At 39.9% G+C, this 17,681-nt stretch overlaps 1 protein-coding gene and 1 pseudogene across 4 annotated transcripts in view; one reads left to right on the forward strand and one right to left on the reverse strand.

Moving 5' to 3' along the window:
- The window catches only part of LOC110984647 (guanine nucleotide exchange protein smcr8a-like), a 36,366-nt gene extending 18,877 nt beyond the window's left edge, over positions 1-17,489 (reverse strand). For 2 of the 4 annotated variants that reach the window (XM_022245025.2, XM_022245022.2), the window contains exons 1-15: positions 17,358-17,472; positions 12,622-12,946; positions 12,101-12,201; positions 11,932-12,001; positions 11,318-11,400; positions 10,767-10,897; positions 10,072-10,235; positions 9,175-9,343; positions 8,219-8,397; positions 7,868-7,992; positions 5,330-5,408; positions 4,597-4,694; positions 2,999-3,174; positions 2,270-2,431; positions 739-849 (exon numbers count right to left, since the gene is read on the reverse strand). In XM_022245025.2, the coding sequence (XP_022100717.2) occupies positions 739-849; positions 2,270-2,431; positions 2,999-3,174; positions 4,597-4,694; positions 5,330-5,408; positions 7,868-7,992; positions 8,219-8,397; positions 9,175-9,343; positions 10,072-10,235; positions 10,767-10,897; positions 11,318-11,400; positions 11,932-12,001; positions 12,101-12,201; positions 12,622-12,837 (1,864 nt within the window). In that variant the 5' untranslated portion in view covers positions 12,838-12,946; positions 17,358-17,472. Of the gene's footprint in view, positions 1-738; positions 850-2,269; positions 2,432-2,998; positions 3,175-4,596; positions 4,695-5,329; positions 5,409-7,867; positions 7,993-8,218; positions 8,398-9,174; positions 9,344-10,071; positions 10,236-10,766; positions 10,898-11,317; positions 11,401-11,931; positions 12,002-12,100; positions 12,202-12,621; positions 12,947-17,357 lie in introns of all 4 variants that reach the window. The other 2 variants (XM_022245023.2, XM_022245024.2) reach the window with 2 other exon arrangements.
- Positions 6,381-7,186, forward strand: LOC147796650 (uncharacterized; annotated as a pseudogene).
- Positions 17,490-17,681: the final 192 nt, after the last annotated feature.

Below are 17,681 nucleotides of genomic sequence, written 5' to 3' on the forward strand. Positions count from 1 at the left end.
GTCCTCGTCAGAAAAGAAATGAACTTGCGATGACTCCTGACCCTATTTAGACTTCAGATACTTTCAACGGCGTTTGAAGCATTTTGGTGGCGATTTTTTGAATCAGAAACTTCAAAATAAGTGGATGTAATGGTGTGGGCACTGTTCGAGTTACTGTGGTATTTTTGTACATAAAACTTTAAGCCTTTTAACCTGTGACGTACATAGCACTGATCTGGTCTGCACGTGACACGACCAGCGCTCACCATTTGTGCACGTCACATGCGTTCCGCGTGTACGTGGTCATGCAACATCCGGGACATTTGCTTTGAGCGTTTGCAGGTGCGTATATCATGTAGGTGGTTTGCAGCTCTGTTCTCTTTTCTGACGTTCCCCGTGAAGATTTGTTTGTCTGTTTCATACACCCACAAAAAATTTGCAAACTGAGGGTAACAATTTCGTTTGATAAAAAGGTAGGAGAGATTAACTCCGACGTTTAGAACAATGTTTTGCTTGCTTCCTATGTACCAAAAAGAACCGTGTTTTGGGCACATAATCCACTGGGTCGCGCGCAATGCCATTTGTTATTAGGCGATCTCTTTTCCAGGTACTCGGGTACCCAATGTTAACAAAAAACGGGTACCCGGTTCTAAAAATACCCACAAATGCACACCCCTACATTTAGCAGTTTGACCACAGAGCTTTAATAATTGAAGGTTTTAACTTGACACAGTTTGTGCTATATTCCCAGTTACTTACCTGGCAAGTATTTATTGAAGCTGTTGATTCTACTGGCATAACTTCCTACAGTTACTTTCTTATTTCTCCTAACAACATATGTGTCAGCATTGATTGTTGGCAAGTTGGCGTCTACAGATGAAAAGGAAAAAAAATAACCGCAACAGCAATAAGAGACTTTGAGACGCTCGGTGGAGCCAAACATATCGGTCCTTTTAATCAGTTCTGAGCATGTGTGCATTGTTCTGAGCATGCCTGCATAGTTCTGACCACGTGCAATACCTTGAATAAGGACCAGTATGTCTGCTGCCACATTGTGCATCCTAAGCAGTGATTTTGCTATCACTACAAACTCCAAGCAATAAAAGGGGGCAGTCTGGAGGGCCTTATGAACTGAATGACATGGCATACGTGTATACACAATTCAAGCGCAAATGAAGCAGGGTGTGAGTAACCAATTATTGCCTACATGTGTACAAGACTTGCACAGAAAGAGTACAGCCATGGCAATGACCTCTTAATGTTCAATACACAAACCTCATTCATATGTAGTTCACAGAATGCAAACATACGTGTACACATAACTACACCGTCTGTTATAAAACAGCACTTAACATTGACAGCTGCATCCTTGACTTGTGTGCTTGCTTACGGTATGGTAAAACAACTTGATCTACTATGTTTTGTAGTTGTAGTTGAATTCCATGAAAGGGTTCAATGACTTGATTCAGGAAATTCTCAGTAACCCTCAACTAGATGCTGAAAACTTCATGGTGAATCCCACTGAGATATGATCAGTGGTATGTGTGTGGGGGGAGGGGGGCTCGAGACAGTTCCCCTCCCTTGAAAAATGCTGCGAATTTTTCTGCCCTTTTAAAGGGGAGGGCTGAGGATTCTTCCATGAATAAACAGAGTTGGATTTCCTTCAGGAAACAAATTCCCCTTCTTCAAGACCTGGATATACCACTGGTTTTGTTTTTAAGATACAGAGGACGGGCGCAAGAAGCACCACTACACGGAGCCCCATTCATTACCAAGGGTATGTGTGGCAATTTTAACAAAATGCAGATGCAACATATCTATCATAACATACTTTGAAGAACACTAGGCATTTGGACATTCCCAGGATCAGAACCCAACGATATAGAGTACTGAAGAGTGACTTGACTGTGAACCCAAAAGTACAGTGCAAACAAATGGAGTACACATGCGTGTTGGCTCACGCCCTGGTTCTCCCGCTAATGCCTTTTACACACTAATTGTGTGCGTGGCATGTTCACTTTGGTACTATATGGGAGATCATCAGTGCCAGCCCTGATCAAAGCACTTAATGCTGTGTTTTAAATGCTATTTTTGGTTATCTTTGTATTATCTTTTGTGTCACTTTTTACTTATCAATGTGTATTGTACGGTAATTTGAAAACCAGAATGTTTAAGTCTTATGACTTTATTTTTGTATAAGTGTTTTAATAATAAATCTGAATGAATGAGCAAGTGAATGCAGTACAAACATAATTCCAACGGTAATTCACTTACAATGCAGGTCACTTACGTTCAAAAAGACAACCCTTGTTTTGTGGGTAACATGTCATGTTGAAATCTGCCCTGTAATTAACAGATGTAGCTTCTCTGACTAATGTAGTGTTATCCATGTCATCTACAGGGGCACTGTCTGTTTTGCTGACTGATCTGCCCTTCCGCTTCAGGGTGTTTGCTGTTGGTGAGATAGTAATCATATCAACAGTATTTAAAACTAGAACTTCAATTCAAAGTTTCAATGATATGATATTGCATTGGGTAACTCAGTAAAATAATTGTTTTGCATTTTATATTTAAAAATCTATCATATTTATGAGGCAACTCAAATAAAATGTAAATAAATTAAAACACTGGTTATTCATTCATTCCTTCTTACATGTAAATATTCATGTGTCTGGTAGTTCAAATTCAAATTTGTGTCCACATTACAAAAATATGGACAATTGCTTTCCATTTAGGTAATTCACTCACTAAAATCTTATATTAAAACAAAACGCAACATAAGACATTTGAACCAAAAATACTAAAACAGGATAAAATTGATTAATTACAGTGGGTAATTCTTTTACTTTAGAGATTAAAACCAAAATTATAGCCCTAAACCACACCAGATAACCCCTCTGTGTATATATAATGTTGCCTACCATATAGCTGAAGAGTTAAACCAGGTGAATCAATTTGGGCACAAAAAATCGACTGCTGGGTATGACGATAAATATCACTTTCGTAAAGAGCTTCTTACCAACTGATGAAGTGATGTCCAATTCCTTGGGACTGACATCTAGATCCAGCCAACTGCCATCATCAGATGTGATAAACACACCGTTGCCTAGCAACTTTTTTGGAATCTCTGTGATGTCATTATCATCATCATCACTACTTTCCTCAAGGCTCTCATTCACATCATAGTACAGAGACCTACAAATCACAAAAGATTCATATATACACTGTAGTTAGTAAACTATATTGATGTAAACTTTGTCACAATCATTTTCATGAGAGGCACAAGTGACTCTTCAAGGAAACTACAAAAGCCATTATTAGGAAACGATTAACTACTGTTGACTGTTGTGATATGGGATATGACGTTTTGAAAACCCAAGGAATGTACAGCAACCTCAGCTTTGACTCTGGCACTATGCATACCAGAGTGCATTCAAAACATCATATCCCACATCAAAGCAGTCAACTATCATTTTGTTATATCTCTGTCTTAACCACATCCTGCTGGGGACTCCGAAATCGGAGACGTATGGTTTATATGCATGGCCGGGGTCTCCGAACTCGGACAAAGGAAGGTAACAAAAGACCATACTCCGAACAAAAGAGCAGGCTGCTGGGCATTACCTGCATTTTTCACTCTCAAAAGTGGCGATAATCCAGCCTTGTTTTGAAACCGTATACCAGGGTTTGGGGCTTTGAGAGCGAGTGGATTACCATCGGGGACAAAAGCGCTCCACCACCGCAGCGATGAGCCACATAGCACCGCTGCATGCTAATCTGGCCCCTATTGAAAAGAGGTCAGCAGTGCACTGAGCCAGGTTCGGGAACAAAAGACAGTTATATAACACCGCACAATCTGGGCTCTGTTTACAAGGCTGCTGGCTTGGCTGAAATACTCGGGCGTCAATGAAGGTTACCTGTCAACTTAGAGTAGTGCCTAAAGATTACTTCGTGCGGCTATAAATGACTGTTAAATGAAATGATGAATTTTTGAAGTATTTTGAAAATGGAAAAAATGATAGTCATGTCGGCCCAGCATCATCAACATTGAAAAATACCCCGGCACAAAGTGGTTAATGATGTTTTGCTTGTTTTTTCCAACGGGAATTAAGGTCGACAAAGGAATCTTTGAACATTAGTGATTAGCAGTCCCGCCATGATCTGGCACATTGCTGAAGCATGCATGTGCATGTGTGCGTGTGATATTATGCAAACTGGCTTACGTGATATCTAATGGTAAGTGTGACATATGGTTATGTCGCCCGTCATGTGATCATTCAAGGCCGATGAAAAATCAGTTCTTAAGACAGATACATGACAAATTAATTGAAACATTTTCTAACTCAAATATCTTTACTGTAGTAACTGACTCAACCAGAGAAAGTACATGTACAAAATTGAAAATGATTGCACTCATGTTCGGGTTATTAAGTTTCATGAAATGCCTCTTCAACCAACAGAATGCTGTGAGTTGATGCCAAAATCCATACATGTGCCCAGTTTAAAACTGCACGAGATATACATGAGCATGATGCAACCGCAGTAACATTTTCTTGTCATGTGTAGTGCATGTGTAGCTCACGCATTGAGCCAATACAGCACAACAGTTCTACTTACTCCATGGATGCGTATGCCGTACCAGGCACAAATCTCGCTTCATAGGCCAGCATTGATTCATCGTCAGGAGAAGGGCTGACACTTGATGTTGATATCGTCTGGAAAGTCAAAACAACCCAAACGACTATATTCATGTGCAAACTGAAAGCTTTCAATGCCATAACGGTAAACTAAGGAAAGTTCGTGGATGTGCTAGAAAACACTTCTGAAAAATTTCCGAAGGCTTAGCACTCAGTAGACCAAGCAGGTATAGAAAAAATAGACCATAAAGTCCAACAAGAACACTATCTAAACATTTGTTATGATCTGTGCTTGTTACAGATACATTTTCAAACTTTTTTAATTTGAGGTTTTTGTAGGATGGACATTTTTTATTGTTACATGCATGCCTTACTTTTGATACTTTTGATAGACTATTTCAATACTTTTTCAGAATTTTTTGCTTTTGAGATTTCGGTACAACAGAAGCACCAGACTTTTAAGTAATGATTTTATTTTAGGGTGATTAATTTTTTCCTTGAATCTTGAACCAACTGAAGAAAACTCTGTTGAAGAAGTTAAGTTCAACAAGCAGGAAAAACAGCCCCCCAAACTGGGGAAAAATTAAACAGCCCCCCAAACTGGGGAAAAATTAGTTGACAATGATAGAAATATTTGGCAATGATGGTAACTTTAGGCACATATAGGAGGTGCTCTGCAACTAATCAATGGACCAAAGTCAAATTGTTTTTACCGATGCTAGTCGCTCCAGGGGTGTATGGCAGGGTCTGTCAATCTCATCTTGGCAAGTTCCACTGTCGGATACACAGTCCCTGTGCAAAACAAACTAATGAACCAGTTTCCCATACACACTACATGTACATTCATAAGATAATTCCCCATTCATCATTTTGGGATGTCACCCAGTCTAGCAAATATACACGGACAGTCTCAACTGATTTCATCTGTGCATTGTAACACTTTGCACCCTTTGAAATAAAAATCTGCATAAACTTTGCAATCATTGGTTCGTGCGCGGTCTACAGCTTTGTTCCTCTCTCCCCTGCAGAGATTGAACTTGGATAAAAGCTTTAAACTTAAAAAGCACTTTGGGTGACTTTGCATAAAAGTTGAGGCTTGGATCATTAGATTTGTAGACTTGCATGGTGAAGTTCTGGTAGCAATGTGACAAAGTATAAAGTAACACTGTTTGAAGTTATGTTTCTTTTCATTATTGGACGACAGGTGGGCTGGGCTCTTCGTAGCGCATCCTATTACAAAACACATCCCTGCATTCCACTTTAAATGCAGGGATTCCCTGTGTAGCTTCACCCTCACTTGAGCAGGTAACCTCACTGACCCCAAAACCCTCCCACCCAAATCTTTCCACGTCACATTATTCCACCAACCCACTTTTGTGTTTTCTTTTCCTTTTTCAGTCACTCGAGAAATCAAACTGTGTGACTTTTGCCAATCATCCAGGTTGTACCCACGTTTCTTCCACGAGTTGGGGGTTTTCAAGGCCACAGAGCACTGAAAATGTCTGACAGATGATCCACACCAAGCATTAATCCCTGGTAACAAATAACCACTGCACATAGAGTTTGTTATATTTATCATATGAGGACTGAGATAATAGGTCTCTATAATTATGTTTATTGGCAGGCAATTAGATTGAATTCTGTCAGCCTTAGCCTCGACCAGAAGCATTTTGCCCTCCCACATGTTGCACTTTCACGCCTTTGTTGTCAGCATATTGTTGCTTTTCCTGGTCCATATGTTTTTCAGACTGATGGTCATCCCTAACCCATTCCATCAGCAACCCAGAGCTCCATGATCTTGCCGACGGTCTCCTGCGTAAGCTTTTCATTGCATCCAGGACAAAATCCTCAATAAAAAGATACAGTGCCAGCTGGAGACAGTGGAAGCGGTGAGCTTCATCCAAGACCAACGTCCAAGCTTTCTCGATCAACCCAACAGACTTTGCACTTTATATATCTGCACCTTCCCGTACAGGTACATGTAGAAAGTCTGGAGCAGATTTGTGGTGGCAACAGCTACTTGGGCACACAGCTTACAGGCCTGCCATCACCAACAGAGCACCCTCTGGTCAAAATATTTCTACCAGGCTAAAGAAGGCTAACCTCCTCAGCTCCCAACAGAAAGGGGCTGGTGTCTCCAGAAACAATGACGGAACTTTATAAAGCTCATGGGCACCCAGATGCTGCTGTAGACAATTTACGCATCCTGTTTGTGTTTTTCATTTGTTATACCAATTTTCTCCGATTTAATGACCTCAGTAATGTTACTCGTTGGACCATAGCATTTAAAGCGAAAGGCTCCCTATTCATGGTCTCATCCCAACAAAACATAAGCTTAGTTACACTAGAACTAGAGAGGTTGTTTTTGCAAGCACTCAGCCCTTTGGTTCCAAACACCGAGAACTTTGGTTTACACAACCTCGGATTAGGAGGACCAACCACTGCTTCCAATGGACGGATACCGTCACTTAATTTCATGTATTTAATTTCAAAACATGGAAGATGGAAGAAGAAACAGAGCCAGAAACACATATATTAAACCCGATCAAGAAACAGTTTTGCTCCCCTAAAACAGCTATGGGCCTCTAAACAAAGAGCTCACTCTCAACAAATCTCCAGGACACTCAACCATTTTGAAAGATAGTTTGCTGAGATGTTTCGGTGCATAATCAGAGCATCATATTTTTTGATGTAAAGTTTTTTATTTGGGCCTTTAAGGCCACAGAAGGTGCAGATTTAAGCTCTGTTTGATGCTTGATACTTGATGCTTGATACTTGATAGAAGAATAAAGACATATATCTTGCGGTGTGAGTGAGGTAAGCACCTTGGCCTTACCAATGTGCTCCAGAGTTTGTGTCTGTCTGTGTCTATCTTATTTATGATTGTCTGTATTGCACATGAAGGAGATCTAGAAAAGAAAATTATTTTCTAACTAAAGTATGGAGAAAGAAAATATCTTTCAGAAGAGAGTTGGGTTCTGAAGCTCAATTTTCCAAACAGACTGCTGTCCATTCTTTTCAATACTTGTGAGTGAGGTCCTAAGAGAGAAATCAGTGACATCAACCTTTCAGATAGCATGATCTGTCTCCTGACAACGGACAGCGTCATACTATCCAAGCACTGAGATTATTTTCAGAACCCTACTCATTTCAGATGTAAAAGAAATTTACATAGTGCTACCGCAAACTTCCCCTTGGACAGTTGGACCATGTTCCCCAAGCACCATATTGTGAATGCATTTTGCACTTACCAGTTGATGTTCTGCATAAAGTTGATCACCACTGTTCTGCCAATGGACAACAAAGCTGAGGTAGGGTCAACTAATTGAGCTTCTTTCTTCTCCATATACAAGATCAGAGGATTCCTACTCAGATGCTGGAGACATGGAAGCACAAGATTCGAACATAATTGAGAGAAAGAATAACTCTATAAAACAAGAAGCTATGCTAATGCTGTACTTGGAAACTTTTTTGGACATTTTTAGCACGTTAAAAGATGTTCATGTTCTACAGCTTTGCTTTAACCTTACCAATTCAATATTTGGCAGTAAAACTGGTATGCAAAAAGTACTCGACTACAACACTGTAACAGACTGACTTACTTTATGCATTTTGCGGACCTTGCCTAACGCAGCCTTGTAGCCCCACCCACAGAGCTCATGAAGAGTTCGTAGTCGTATATCAAACTTGCGATATCCATCCAGTCGGATGATCTGTGGTGTATATGACGATGGTGTATCTAGCGATGACTGCAAGTCACTCAGACTATCACAAGTACTGACTGCAGAGGTTGCAAAAGGAAGAAAGACTACTTCAGTAGTTAAATACTGGCTACATGAATTGCGCATTTTAAGAGCCAACTGGAAATCGATGGGTTTCCTTTTAGCTTCAAGATCATACACAATTTAATATTGAGGCTTTGCCAGGTTAATTCAGTTTCTTTGTCCTAGTATACAGGTGCTCCTGCCTACATGGATGAACTCCATGGAAGCAGGTTTTTGAAACCTTCCTAAAAGCTACCCCAAAACACTGAGTATACAGTGTTTGAGCACTGTCTGTGAGGGTAAAAAGCACAATATTCCTAAACATCAGCAGAGATTGAAAGTTTACGACAAAAAAATGCAAAATGTTTAATTTGTCTAATTACATGCATCATGTTGTCTGATTGGTGCATTCTTGATCATGTGTCACTGAATTATTTATTTTAACACACAGCAAAAGAAGAACAGGAAAAACAGGAATTTCCATTCCACAGGAAATGGAAACTCCAATCCACAATAAATGGAACAGTCACATAATTGGCGGAACTATACCATAGGAAGTTCTTCCACAAAATGTAACAGGTGAGAAAATTTCTCAACTCATAAAGGCTGCAAAGCCTTTGTTTAGGCAGAGATTTATTAGGGATTTAATCAGGCCTTGTAAAGAGAAGTAATAATGCTTCAGATTTGTGTAGTGGAAAGAATATTTTCATTCAGTGATGGATGTCATGTCATATTACATTATCATCACATTCACAGATAAACATGCTGACAGAATGCATGTCACCAGCACTCACTTCTTCGGACTCTTCTCTGATGAGAATCTACTGAAGGTTTCTCCTCCCCGTCGCTGTGGTAACCTTCTTCATGGATACTACTTGAACGGTGGTGCTGTCTAGGCTTACATTTTCTTCTACTTGACAGCTGTTCCAAGTTTTTGAAAAGGGTCTCCAGTTTGGGATTGGTCTATATGAAACAGTCAGGCCAAATGAAATCAGGAGAGGCTCCTTTTGGATTGTTTGTCTGCCAAAATATACTGCTAGACAGTAAACCCAGGGAGCAAGCTTTATTCTTCATTGAAATTCTAGGATCATTGTTGGGGTAAGGTAATGGCAGTGGCATGCTCATTCTTGGATTTGTGACATGCTACAATACTGGGATCTGCATTTTGGTGGGTTGAGACGATTTGGAATTAACAAGATAGAACAATTCCAGCAATAGGCTAGGAATCAATTCAAGATACAGATGGAGCAAACAGGTACAACAGAAGGAAAACAAAGTCAGGACAAGCAGTGTTCCTATCTATGGACACAAAATGGGAGCTATACGTAACAGGCACTAATCTTCTGGGCCTCTGTTTTACACGGATCAGAATCTCGATCGAGATTCTGATCCGTGATCCATCACTGATTCACTGACGCCACAAATTGCCTGATGGACGAAGCGAACCAGTTTGGGGATCACTGATCGAGACCAAGATCCGTGTGAAACAAACAGGCCCTGCATCTTTTTACTGCACAGATTCATTTGAAGCCATTCAATGCTGCATGCAACTCTACTTATCTACTGCTATGCAAAACATAATGATGAACAACACCCTCAGTAGCTTGTGTGAAGTTCAGGTAACTTGTTGGTGTTCCTCATATCAAATTCTTAAGGAGTCCTATGATTAGTCAATCAAAGGAGATGTTTACCAGCTCTGGCTCCATTAATTTCATTATGTCCTGAATCTCACGCAGTCCCTTCTCCAATGCAACATATTTTTGCTTGGATCTGTGTTCAGCGCCAGTGTTTTTTCCATCTGATGGCATGACCTGCGTTGTACCATTGACCTTTGACATCTGTTTTTGCAAGTCTTCTGAAGGCAACAAATTCGATATGACAAATTCACTTCTAATTTAAAAAGTCTCTTTAGGATAACTCTGTGCACTTCCTGATGGAGACATCATACTCTCAGCATATTAGAGCTTAGCATAAGAATGCTGTGACAAGAAGGTATACTACCCAGAGATCTACATTACGTGTACATGCATGTGGGTAATTCCAGAAATTAGGGGTCCAAAAGTGTGACATTATTGTGTCCCTGTTACATCTGACCTTTGTTATTTGACAGTGAAATATCACGAGAATTGATTTCAAACTATTACTATCTGTTTGGAAGGTAATTTGCATTAATTCATCACTCATGGAAATAAGAATATGTGTTCCGAACTTACAAAATCACGTCACATGTGACAGGGACACACCAAAAAATGGACCCCTAATTTCTGGAATCACCCATGTATTAATCTAAATCCAAAGGCAGAATGTAAGTTTGCATGTATTCAACATAACAAATGAGAAATTTGTTCTTAACACTCTCCCTTTTTTTTTGCAAAAGTAGACTTACCCATGGTATAATGGATGTCTGCTAATCGGCATTTCAGGTCTCCCTGAAATTGGCACCGATTCCCAAATCGGAAAAGTTCACTTACTTTGCTGAACCGTGTCATCAACCACTCCAAATTCCTAATTATTTTTCTGTGAAACAAGGTGTGGGAACAAGAAACTATGTTATGTTTGAGTGAACTCTATCAATCTGTGGGCTTGCGAGGTATCCAAAAATGTTTCCTTGTTCAAGGCACTTGATGGATATCAACTACATGTACATTTGCTTCATGTATCTGTTTAACTGTTGTGCAGTCTTAATGCCTACATCGCACAGAGTTGGAAAGGCTGGTTTCAAAAGGACATGTACTATAAGACTGTTAAAGCTCCTGTTATATTCATTGCATTCCACCAAGAATTTGTTGAGTGCGAATGAGAATTATTACAAAAAGTCATTTACAATACTGTTAATACAAAGGGGTTTGGACAGAGAAGTTCTTTTAGAAGAGAGAATTAGAGATGTGACAAACAGATCAAGGGTCTCTCTTCTTTTCATCTAAGTTGATGACATACCGTTGGTCTGAGGTGACGTATGCTATGCAGAAGGGTCGTACATAGCCCCTTGCTATGACATCATATAGTGTGAAATGATGAACCTGAATTAGAAACACCAATCGCCAGATGAGAAACACATTCAAATCAACTTACTATGAGTACTTCTGTTGTGAACAGTGAAGGAGCTTTGTGTGACCTAAAGTCATGACAGATATTTGAATTTCAGATAGATTTACCTGTTCTTGAACAACAAACCTTCCTGAACCCTTCAAAATCCTCCATCGTACAGAATAACAAGAGCAAATTCTTTCTAAAAGTACCTTTTCTTTTAGAGCAATAAGCCTCATGTGAAATACAAAAAAAGACATTACTTTATTTCTGTAAATCTTCTACTCTCTCCTGAAAAATTTTGAGGGATCTCGGAAGGCTAGGGTTAATGGACATTTAAATATTATTGGAAGTTGGAGTTTGTACTGTTTTGAAAGTATTTCACGGGATCTATGGGAAAGACATGTATGACTAAGATAACAGCATGGTTCATGACTTAATGACAAATCTGTACACCGTAACACCTTTTGAGAAAAAAATTCGAGATTTTAATTCAAAAGAGTGAATTCAGGCAGAAATCTTACGTAAGCACATGCTGACTCCTTCGGTTCTTCTAAAACAACACCAGTGTCTTCAACCAATGAGAACACGCCCCTGTAATAAGGAATAAAAACAGAACAATGTCCATCACTGGCATGTTTATCCAGGGGCAGGAAAACAGTCTTCAAATGACTATCGGTTCCTCAAACCTACCCAGATCGGACAATGTTGGTCGCATTGTAGTCAATGGCCATGATCTTCAGTGCAAAGTCATTCAGATCAAAATCGCCACTGGCATCTTTGGGTATGGTCATCTGAAAAGACAAACAAAATGGTGGCTCACACAGTGATTTGGACTCCAGAAAGGCAATTCCAAGGATTCCACATGTGACCAAAAGAAGTAATGAACAACTCTGTTTCTGTCAGGATTAAGCACTTCATGCTTGAACTAGTTCATATTCAAGACCTGATTCAATCAACGTCCATCTGTTGACCAGTGATCAATTCTGCCTGGTAATGCATGCGTAAAATATACCCTGGGTATATTTCCAGGTACCGGTAGTTGCATAGTTAAAAATTTTGGAAAACACATGGCCATAGGAGTGCACATATAATTACACAAGAGCAAGCCACTACATTTTTAAGAGAACCCGTTTGAAATTTTCTAGATCAAGGTGGATAGCTGGATGTACAACTATTTTTTGTTTGGTGGAAGTAAACGTTTAGAATCTTACCACTGGTTTTGGCCCCTCCAGCTCGGAGAATTCACACACCAATACAAAATCTTCATCAAAGGTTGGACTAGACTGCCAAGGGTTTTTTGGTTTGTAACTCTGAAAGATCTCTTGGGAAAGTGGTGGTTTAGCTTTCAGGAAAGCCTCTTCATCCCCACGGGCATCATAGAAGCCAACATCCCCCTGACGGTGGCCCAAGGCTGGATAGCCAAACATCTTGACTTGGTTGGCAGAACTCTCATGAACATCAAGAACTTACAGTTTGCTCGGCTCAAGCACAGTCAGCAGATGAATTGGGCCATCACCCATACTGTGTCTCTGAATGCTGTTTCCGTAAAACAAAAACAAAACAAAACAAAACAAAACAAAACAAAACAAAACAAAACAAAACAAAACAAAATTAAAATGGCAGAGTTGTTAAGCATAATGTCCCTGTCATAAACAGGCAGCTGACTCTATACCGCTCTGCAGTATAAGCTGTTTCATGACTGTCAATACAGTATTTACATGAAGGGAGTGGGATGGGATTCAGGTACAACTACACAATGTACATGAATGTACACTATGCATACAGATATTGGACACTGGTACAATGAGGGGTCATAGTTTAGTCATTGTATACATGTGTGTTGAATAATCTTTGCCTGCAGGGGTAACAAACAAACTTGAAAGAGACCATGGATTCATATCTGATAAGTGCTTCAACTGTGCACATTAATTGCTCGGGCACATGATCACTGGGTTATGGAAGGTGAATGTAAAACTTTATGGTATCAGCTCAATGCTAGCTGTGTAAAAAAACGTGACTCGGTGATGGCAAAACATAAGTACACTTAGTTGAAATGAAATGCTACATGCACACACATATTGCACTGCAGGATCTTTCACTTTCTTTCATAATTAATCACTTTAGACAATATTTTAAAGGGAAATATGCCCCAGTCTTTAGATTTGGAAAAGGTGAATTAACAAATATGGCCATGAGAATAGAAGTTATAGATTTGATAGAAAAGATAGATTTGTCCACCGCCCGCATGTTCCACAACCCCTCTGCCAAAAAAACAATCATTATTTCCAAAAGATTTCATTATTTTCATAAAATGGCCATCAAAGATACATTTCAAATCCCAAATCATAAAGCTGCAGTAAAAGGGTATAAAATGCACATACCTACGTGTACATGTACGTATACCTACTACACGAAAGATTAAATTCTCTGACACATGCATACTCACTGCTATGGGTATGCACCATGACCTGTACATGTACATGAATATGTACATGTATGTGCGAAAATGCTACCTGAGTGTATGTGTTCGCGGCAGTGCAGTTTCTGTCAACTTGCCTTAAAGTCGAGTAGTACGATATGCGGAATGCAGCATCCAATCAAAAATGGTTTTGTTTGGCCTCATATGGATCGTAAGGGCGTGGCTATTACTAGGTGGCTGGCATGCAAAAAATTGGACTGCATAAACATTCATAAGCACACTTGAATGTAGTGAGAATTTAGCAGAGTTCATCATGCACCAAGGAATGCAGTACCGTAATTTTTGGAATATACATGTACATGTAGGCCGCCCGGTGTATAAGCTGCAGCACGCAAAAATCGGCAAATTAAGATTTAAAGTTGACTTCTAAGCTGAACTGCAATACTACGATCTAACCAAGGTCATCGTGCTGCATGCTCAAGCACCAAGACAGCATGTCGGCCTACAGTTAATCAATGGTTCCACTACACGTGCAACCCTAATAAAAGTAAGTCAAATGCGAACGAGTGGCACCACAAAAAGTGAATTTTAAGTCCTCGAATTCAAGTGGTCGATGGTCCTGCGTGGGCAATGCATCAGGTCTTGCAGGCCAGCAAAAGTTATGCGGTTGAGGACGTACAATAAAATCTTGGTAACTCGAAGTATGGAGGTAGAAACGAAGTCAGTAAAGTCGAAACTCAAAAGATTGTTTTATCTCATAGGCCGACTAAATTTCTAACCAAAAGAATAGGCTTTTATGTAAAGAAAATACCTCTATGTCTACGACACTACATCCAGCATGTCCAGTTATCTTGAGGTTTTTATTGATGCCAACCCAAAAACACCGTCAAATCGCTTCAAAAATGAATAATCCGCAGTGAGACCCTGGTTTGAGTCGTCACACTTGAACCGCATGTGTTGCGTACAAGCTGCACATGGCACATTCACTGCATGCACCACCGCAATTACAACAAAGCCAGTTTTCAGGCTAGCCTGACTGCTACCACAGACCCATTCATGGACAGTCCAAGTGCTGACTCTTTCTGATAATATCCAAAAAAGTGTTTTCATCAGAAAACCCAAGTGAAAAAACCCTGCAATTCTGTGGCATGTCGCACTGAACGCTATCGGTGAAAAGACAAATGATCTGCCACACGAAGGTACATGTACACCACTGAAGTGGTTGATCTTTGTTTTAACGGTAGAAAGAAATCTTTAGGTTACAAAAATAAAAAATCTTTATAAAATGACTGTCTGCAATAAAAATACACCATGAGATTGAATAAAAAGTGGGAAAATATAATCACTGAAACATGTTGCCACAGCAGAGCATGTAAAGTTTAAGATTACGCACACATTTTACGTATGTGTCGATGACTTGGGAATTCTGTTAATAACTTGAAATCTGGACAACTCAAATTTTTATTCATTCTGCAAGGTTCGGAAGTAAAAATCACTTAAAGAGAACATGACTGCGCCACATGCATGTGGTACTTGTGGCACGGCTGGGACTTTTTTGACTGACTTTATCCTTCAAAGTTTGCCGCATAAGCCACCCGGCATATTAGCCGCAGAGACATTTTTCAGCATGAGAATCAACATACAGGTATAAGCCTTCCTGAATTTCTACCACATGCTTTACATGTTAATTGCGCATGCACAACACAAACTGTCTTGCTAAAAATAAAAACTGAACACACTTTTCTAAAATGTTCCAGACATACATGTACATGTAATCTAACACTTTCATTCTCATAGCCTGACATACCATATTTGTCACTTGTAAGGAGGGAAACAAAGATTGGGGATTGTGAATTTGGGAACCCCCCAAGTTTGTGTCATTTTAATCTGTGTAAAACTGGTCATTCCCCCTAAACCAAAGGCAACGCTGTCTGAACTGCCCTGACCCTGTTTTTTTTTAAGTTCAAATTGTAAATTGTCAGAAAATGTGACTTTCCTACTGATAAAACAAGTACAACTGTGTGTGTTATTGCAACTGATTTTGTTTATTTTGTTTCTTTATCAACAATCCGCCATCTGAATATCTTCGGTCCATACGACTGAAGATATTCAGATATTCGATCAAATTGAAGGTTGAATATTCGAGTAGTGAATTATTCGAATTGACTCAGTTCTATAAACCAGCCATGCAAATTTGACTCCACCATGCGTCATGTGTTAAAACACTCCCAGTTTCCCTCACAATTTCCCTCAAAATTCAAAACCCTGAACCTTTTTCACAACATCAACCATACAGTTATTGAGAATGTCACAGTCATCACCTAGGAGTATCCAAAAGTTAAAATGTAGGTCTCTTTTCTGTTATAGGAACAGGGTCCCCCAAATTCACAATCCCCCAAAGATTTGTCACGCAAATAATTTCTACATGTAAGTCCCCATTGTCCCCAAAACACACACTACACTTGTTTAATTGCCATGCTTGTAAAACAGCCAATGTGTGATTAGTGTGGTTCCGTGACCACAGATTTCCAATGTGTGATTAGTGTGGTTCCGTGACCACAGATTTCCAATGTGTGATTAGTGTGGTTCCGTGACCACAGATTTCCAATGTGTGATTAGTGTGGTTCCGTGACCACAGATTTCCCATGTGTGATTAGTGTGGTTCCGTGACCACAGATTTCCAATGTGTGATTAGTGTGGTTCCGTGACCACAGATTTCCAATGTGTGATTAGTGTGGTTCCGTGACCACAGATTTCCCATGTGTGATTAGTGTGGTTCCGTGACCACAGATTTCCCATGTGTCATTAGTGTGGTCCCGTGACCACAGATTTCCAATATGTGATTAGTGTGGTCCCGTGACCGCAGATTTCCAATGTGTGATTAGTGTGGTCCCGTGACCACAGATTTCCAATGTGTGATTAGTGTGGTTCCGTGACCACAGATTTCCCAGACATCTCTATACATATCTTAACGGGAGTAGTCCGAATTATCGGGACTGGTATCTAAAGCAACATAAACGATCGTTCCTCGAATACGCTGCGTTTGTTTTTGTCACGTGACATACGGACAGAGCAGAGAGACTGCAGATGTGTTGAGGGATAAGAGTTAAGGATGGTAGTAAAAACCTCATTTTTTTGCCAATAATACAGGGTAAATGCAACAATCATGCCTGGTTGTGCCATAGATTTAGTTAGTTATTATTATACTTCTTTAAGGGAAGATTTGCTTCAGAAAGTGCAACTGGATGTTTCATCTGGTTCTCCGACGGGGCAGCTTTCAAAATGCCAAAGCGTGCGAAACCGTCAAAAAGGTGGAAGGCAGTGTGGCCTACCATGTCCACCAATATACCAATTAGGCTACCATGTTTACAGAGGGGCTGGCAGTGGTACTGCCTAACCTAAGTCATGTAAGTACATGTAGACCTACACAAGGCCGTAGCTTAAAAACAGTGGAAAAGGTAAGAGGCATTTAAATTTTGAGTGAAACTGATGAAAAGTAAATCCCGGTCCAAAAACAAATTTGAGCACCTTGTTAATCTCCCTAGTGGAGAATTCAGGAGGAATTTCTACCAAATACCTGATCACCCGTTCACGTCCGTTTACGTTTCTCAAGTGGCTTATCTGCATCCGCCCAAAGGCCCAAGACACGGCTGGCACGTGATTTGTGATTGATGCGTCAGGGTAACAGACAATATGCGGCTCTCAACATCGTTCTTTGTTTACACATTTTATAAGAACCAGACTACTGACCTACTTTCTAAAAAGGTCGTGACCTCCAAAGGTTGCTTCCAAAAGTTCCAAAGTCATTTACACATGAAGGTAGGCCTACTTCCAGTAATTTTTAAAAGAAAA

Source organism: Acanthaster planci, linkage group LG15, assembly GCF_054643075.1.
Source record: "Acanthaster planci isolate LZ-2023a linkage group LG15, COTS_SCS, whole genome shotgun sequence".
Lineage (NCBI taxonomy): Eukaryota > Metazoa > Echinodermata > Asteroidea > Valvatida > Acanthasteridae > Acanthaster > Acanthaster planci.